The sequence below is a fragment of the Erpetoichthys calabaricus genome, chromosome 6, assembly GCF_900747795.2.
Source record: "Erpetoichthys calabaricus chromosome 6, fErpCal1.3, whole genome shotgun sequence".
In the NCBI taxonomy this organism is placed as follows: Eukaryota; Metazoa; Chordata; class Cladistia; order Polypteriformes; family Polypteridae; genus Erpetoichthys; species Erpetoichthys calabaricus.
The window spans coordinates 196390621-196397361 of NC_041399.2; the positions used below are offsets into that span (position 1 = coordinate 196390621).

The window sequence follows — 6741 nt, forward strand, 5'->3', positions numbered from 1 at the left end:
CCAGGATACCATGAAGAAAGAACTGAAAAGATAAAATATTGAATTCTATTAGTGACAAAGATCTGCAAGGTGGTGGCTATGGTATGCTCAGTTTTTAAAGTAAATATATTTAAGTACGCAAGATCTCAGAGTTTACTTGTGCAGGGCAGGGCTGTCCGGTGTGCGAGAATCCCCCTAATTTTGAGGGGGGAACAAGGATAATGGGAGTAAAAGTTTCATGGGGGGACAAAAGTATAACACCGGGGATTTCTTAAAAATAGGGTTTTTTTTTTTTTAATTGAATTACCTTCTAATGGAAACAGGATTCTATTCCTTCCACGTTTTTCTCACTGCTGAGGTGACGGGTGGTGCTATGGCTCTGCAAACGGATAATATTGGGATGAAAGTCTCAACCAGCAATAACTTATTGTACATTTCAACAGCCATATGTAATTGCTCCGCCCACTCAGCTTAAAGCCCATATATGGTTGATTAGACATCGTAGTGGTATGGGATTGACAGCCATCTTACAGTGGCATGCTTGTCCCGCCCCAACCTGTACTCAACCTGTTAGTTTTTCTAACTTTATTAACAAGATTCAGAAATCTAACTAAGCATGAAAGGAAATCCAGGGTTGTTATTAGCGTTGAGAGTTCTGTGATGTTGTCGTCTTAGCTTTGCAAGATTGGAATCAAATCTTTTGAGTATAATTCACTATAACAATTTCCACTTGTAATGACAGCTCCCAAGGCCTCAGGCTACAGACTGACAAGAGCTTATAGGTGGTGTCTTCATTATTTAAATCAGTGCTTCCCAAACTCGGTCCTGGGGACCCACTGTGGCTGCAGGTTTTTGTTGCAACCAGCTTCTGTTTTTAATTGGACTCATGGGCTAATTAAGTGTACTGTTATTTCCCAATTTCTGTGTTTTGGGAACAATATAGAAATTAGAAAACTAAGTTTGGTTAAATATATATGTATGTATGTATGTGTGTGTGTGTGTGTGTGTGTGTGTGTGTGTGTGTGTGTGTGTGTGTGTACCAAGCAGTTATATGTGATAATTTTTTCTTCTTGATTTTTATTCGACTTTTCCAGGTGATCTAATTGTTTAATTAATCCATTATTTACTAATTAATGAGTCTGACGCTAAAGTAGTTGCAGCCTTTGATTATTCAGTGTTGTTTGCCAAGGTGTCTGCTCTGCTCATTTTTAATTGACATTAATAAGATACAACGAATGGGGAAAATTGCACAGAGAAAGGTCAAAATATAATGAAATCAATGAAAGAGAGTTAAGCATTTAAATCTACAGCAAAAGCAGAAGTATTTCTAAATGAATTATAAATGTAAAAATCATGCTGCTGTGCATTTCTGAATGTAGAATAAGAGAAAAAAATACCAGCTAAATTAAATGAGATCAGTATTGTCAGGTGTTGTCACTGATTATGAAACTGGTTGGAACAAAAACCTGCAGCCACAGTGGGTCCCCAGGACTAAGTTTGGGAAGCACTGATTTAAATGATTACTTTTGCTTTTCTAAAAATGTTTGGGTTATAAATGAAACCTTGAATGCATTTTATATTTTGGGATAAACTTGAGTTATTCGACTTTGAAAAAAAACTGTTTATATTAAAGCACAGAACACTGCATTTACATGCATAGTGTGCTGTTTCCAATGATTTATATGCAGTAAGTTAATTCAACATTAATATTATTAAAGAATACATTCACTGAGTTTTTTTGCAGTAGCATGATATTTTAATCTGTTTTGGATAAAAAAAAGATGCTCATCATTTCAGAATATTCTCCGTGCATTGCAAAAACATGCTATTTGTCTGCAGATGGCTATTCATTTAAAGTTGGAAAGGATTTGTCATCAGAGTCGTTTTAAATACTTTAGTACAACTGTATCCTGAGCTAGTTAGTACGAGGGACGTTTAAAAAGTTTCCGCACTTTTATATTTTCGTTGGAAATGGTGAATGCGGGAGGAGTATTAATTGGTCGTGTGTGGGTCATGTGTCATGTGACCAGGGAAATTGCATCGCAAAGGAAGGTGACTATGTAGAAAAGTGATGTAATTAGTTTATGAAATCCTTAATAAATAGAGTTAAAAAAGTGAAGAAATTTTTTGAACATTCCTCAAACATACAGCCATGTGAAAAAAAGCTACATCCCAAGGAAACTGTTAGCTGTTTCAATTTATTTGAACAGGCAAATATTAGATGTTCATACAAACAGTATCTACAGAAAAAGGAGATCTACTTGAACAACTGATACATAAAATTGACCTGGTGTATTCATTCACATAATCTAAATTAATAAAAATGTAGAGCTGTCACGTAGAAAAAGTAAGTCCACCCCTACATTTATCATCACTTCACATCCATTAGATTAGAATCAGGTGTTCCAGATTAGAAGCCAATGATTATAACCTCCTTAAGGAGTCTGCAGATGGACCCTGTTTTACTTAAACTGCAGATATCGAGGGTCTGGTGTTCTCTTAGCTAATGACATGTTTGGTGTCATCATTCCAAGAGCTCAGAAAGAATTTTGTGGATGAAGGGATTTAAAAAGATCAACAAATTATCAAAAAATCAATCATTCTACTGTAAGGAAAATCATCTACAAGTGGCATAGATTTCAAACAACTTCTGATTTCTCCAGGACTGGCTAGCCCAGCAAATTCAGCCCAGAATCTTGATACTAAAAGAAGTCTCCATGATCCTCAGAATTTCACTGTGGGAACTGCGGGTAACTTTTGCAAACGTTGGTGTCAAAACGCATTCATCTACAATCAGAAAGAAATGGCACAAATTTGACCTGTGAGGTGTACCAGGAAAAAAAACTTGCTGTCCAAAAAAACAAACATTAGAGCAACACTATAGTTTGCTATTGAACACAGAGGCAAAGACCAGGCCTTCTCAATCAAATTGCTCTAGACAGATGAATCAGAGTTATTTTGCCACAGTAATAAATGATGTTTGCCTCAAACCGAAGATGGCATTTCAGGAGAAGAACCTCATACCAGCTGTGAAGCATGGTGGTGGAAATGTTATGGTTTTGGGTTGCTTTGTTGGCTCTGGGTCTGGGCAGCTTGATGTCACTGAGTCACCATGAATTCTGCATCATATCAAAGTGTACTTGAGGAGAGTGGGAGATCATCTGTCTGAAAGATGAAGTTGAACCTAAATGGACTTTTCAGTATGATAATGATCCAAAGCACATTACCAAATCCACAAAGGAATGGCTCAGAAAGAAGAAATGGAGGGTTATGGACTGACTTAGTCAAAGTCCTGATTTGACTCTCATTGAAATGTCGTGGAGGGATTTGAAATGGCCAGACACACACAAGAAATCCGTCAAACATCTTGCAATTGAAGGAATTTTGCATGGAGAAATGATTGAAAATATAATCGAATTGATTACTGAGACTGGTGGGTAATTATGCTAAATGTCAACTAATAAGTCATTTCTTCTGAAGTGCGCAATTCCAGCTTCTGAGGCCATGGGGTTACAGGTACTTAGTTTTTCCCCAGTAGACCATGACACTTATTGATAATTTTGTTCAATAAATGATTGAAAAGGCACATTTTCCATGAGTTTTTATTCAAGAGTATCACCTTTACCTACAGTACTGGGCCTGCTTGTAAGAAAGTCTAATGTTCACCTGTTCAAATATGTTGGAGAAGTCAACAGTTTCCATGGGGTGTACTTAAATTTTCACATGGCCAATTTACCTGTACAAGTGACAAGACATTTCTTTACAGCAGAATAGTAAACCTTTTTTTAACAGCTTGCATGAAATATGTAAATTATACTAAACAATACTTCAGAGATTTAGTTTTATAGAATGAAAGGAGAATTCTTAAAATTGGGGGGAAACTATCTTGCTGATAAGGGGGATTTTGACCGTACTACCTGGCAATCCTGATGCAGAATCATGATTTTCGTATCATCAGTCTCACGCCATAATGAAAGCCGTATGCGTAATACACGTCTAACGGACATGCCCGTAGTTAAGGTGGGGTGACCTGCACTGTCCTCTCCCCAAAGCACCTTCATTCAATCGACTCACTAGAACTACTAATCTCCATACACTACGTACTCCCAAAGCCACATTCCAAACAGCGCTCCTACGGAATGTGCAAAAACACACAAGCGAACGCAGTCATTGGTAATGTGTTGCCCTCTTCTTTACGTACCGTACTTTGATTTTTTTTTCTTCCATTGGTATTTTACTATCCGAGGCTTCCTTGACACTTTCCTTTGCGGTTAAGTATTCGTGAACAGGGATCCTTGAATTAAAAATACAATGATAAAAACGGGCTTGGTTCGTGAATGACAGGTGCACACAAACGGCGCAATGCCACCGCAGCAACGTTACTGAGCAGCTGTGCGCGGACCGAGGCATCGGGAGCGCGCACTCCATTGCAAGGCACGCGCTTGCTTCGGATTGTACGTGTGTGCGCAAACAGGCACGAGGGAGTGGAACATATTGATGCCCTTATTTAAACTGTTTTTTCCCCACAACTATAGGATTTCTATCGCTTGCATCGAGCGCATCGATTCACTTTTTTCCTTCTTTTACACAGTAGAGCTCCCCTGATCCCTGCACGGTGCTGGGTTTGAGAAACAACTTGGCATTCCTTTTCCTTGATTAATTTTCAGATGTAGCTTTTTCCAAGGACGGTGTCATGGGGTGACAAAAGCTATAACGGCAGGATCTGGTAGAAAAGACGACACAATATTGAATGGGATCCCATTTACAATTTTAAAAATATGGCGTTTAAGCCTATCAGTAAAGATCGTCACACCCTGCTCTTCAGCGTTATTAAAATAAGAAAGACACTGGCACAGCATATAAGTAAAGCACAACCCCATCCTCAAAGAAGCCACTCCTTAGACGTGAATGTTTATTTATGCACTCAAATACAGCCCTATCGGCTTTTAGCACACCCCGGCCGGCCGTAAAATTGTAATAAATGGGTTCAGAAAATAGATCAATTAATGACACTGCATATGTGCCGTATTGATACTACAGAAGGGATCGCTTGTTTGGAAAGTTTCATCCAGGATTCGTCCCGTCCAGGACTAGATTCTACATGAGACATGAGGTTGTGGGTTCAAACACCGTTACCGACACAGTGTGACCATAAGCAAGTCACTTCAACTGCCTGTGCTCCGTTTGAAAAAAAAAAAAAGAAATATAACCCATTGTGTCTCAAATGTTGGAAGTCGCCTTGGATAATGGCGTCAGCCAAATAAGAATAATAACGTGACTTGTAAAAATAAAAGGGTGTTCAATTCACGTATCGTGTATGTGCAGATATAAGTGAAATTGTTCTATTAACTGAATATCTGAGGAAAAAGTCTCCAGTGTACTATACAAAAAAATCCACAATATGCGTTGGATTAATGTTGGAGATGTTATGACTACCACCTGCCTTTCTATAGGATATTTAGAAAAATGCATGTTTTTGATACTTGCGGTATTTTTTTTAAAACGCTCTGAAAAAGCAGGGCGTAAACTCGTCCTGCCAATAACATGCCTTTGACTGCATGTGGGCATGTATACTGAAGGACATTATATATACATGCTTATTATAAACACATAACATGTGTCAGACAAGGCTTTCAAACAGTTACTTTAGTATTGTGTATGTCTATCTGTGCAATTAATCTCCTTCCCCTATAACTGATAACCTTCTAAATATCAAAACCACCTTATCTTCCATATTATATTAAAACTGCACTGATGCGTTTCTCGTCACACATTTCAGATCCGCTCTACTCTCAGACTGATGGGAGTGTCTTTTTCTACACTAGATACTGTACATCACAACTGACGCCGCCTTTTTTTCGTACACCAAAGAACATCGCTGCCTTAACTCCAATAAAAGCTAAAGCACGCCATCCGTCTCAAACAAAATGTTGATGTCTCTCTCTCTCTCTCTCTGTCTCTCGGAGGTGAGGTTCACGTGAGCGAGCCGGTATGCACGTCCACGCTGAAAGCGAGAACAACCTGCCGGGAACCTGCGCGCGCCACCGACTCTAGAACATCCCCCACTCCCTAATCCGGTTCGGTTCGGACTGAAAAAAAAGTGCAGCAGCTCGGCGTCTTTCTTTCACTAGCTCTCTTGCAAAACAGCCAGTTGCCTTCTAGCCTCGCGTACGTACTGCATGCTTCTCAATGAATGGATGCGCCGGTGCTATCACTGATAACCAGGATGCAAAGGGACACCAACTTGCTAGGGCAGGAGGAGCGCCACTTGTTTGTAAACGCTCCCGGCGATGCACACTGCAGAGCAGACGAAAAGAATACAAAGCATGAATTGGGAAAGAATCCATAGTGTCTTACCTGTCTGCCATTTTCCCCGGCGTTTTCCTGTTAAAAGCTGCTACTAATAATCCCCAGGATATAAGCCATGGCTCTCCAAAGCTCCGCCGCCGCAGTCCAGTCGGTTCTCTCCCTGTACCCGCGCGCTTGTCTCTCAGCTACCAAGGGCGAGCACGCACGACAAGCCCAGCGGTTACCATAGCAGCACGCCGACGCCTTGCCCGGGATTCATAGAATAGAGTGTAGCTTCAATGCCTGTAGCAGTGCTCTGGTGCTATAATCACCCTCAACGTGTGCAGCCGCGTATGCTGCAGTTCAAAGTATACCTCACGAGAAGGAAAAACGTTTCTGTCTTATTCTACAAGCTTCTTAAAGTCCAAAAATGACGCCGTGTTACTTTCTATATTGTTATATTAATAACGTTTA

The 6741-nt window shown here is 39.8% G+C and overlaps 1 protein-coding gene across 4 annotated transcripts in view; it reads right to left on the reverse strand.

The window, feature by feature from the left end:
• The window catches only part of arhgap39 (Rho GTPase activating protein 39), a 448090-nt gene extending 441632 nt beyond the window's left edge, over positions 1-6458 (reverse strand). For all 4 annotated transcript variants that reach the window (XM_051929199.1, XM_051929198.1, XM_051929195.1 and 1 more), the window contains exon 1: positions 6337-6458. In XM_051929199.1, coding sequence (XP_051785159.1) covers positions 6337-6347 — 11 coding nt within the window. In that variant the 5' untranslated portion in view covers positions 6348-6458. The remainder of the gene's footprint in view (positions 1-6336) is intronic.
• Between the last annotated feature and the right edge of the window lie 283 nt (positions 6459-6741).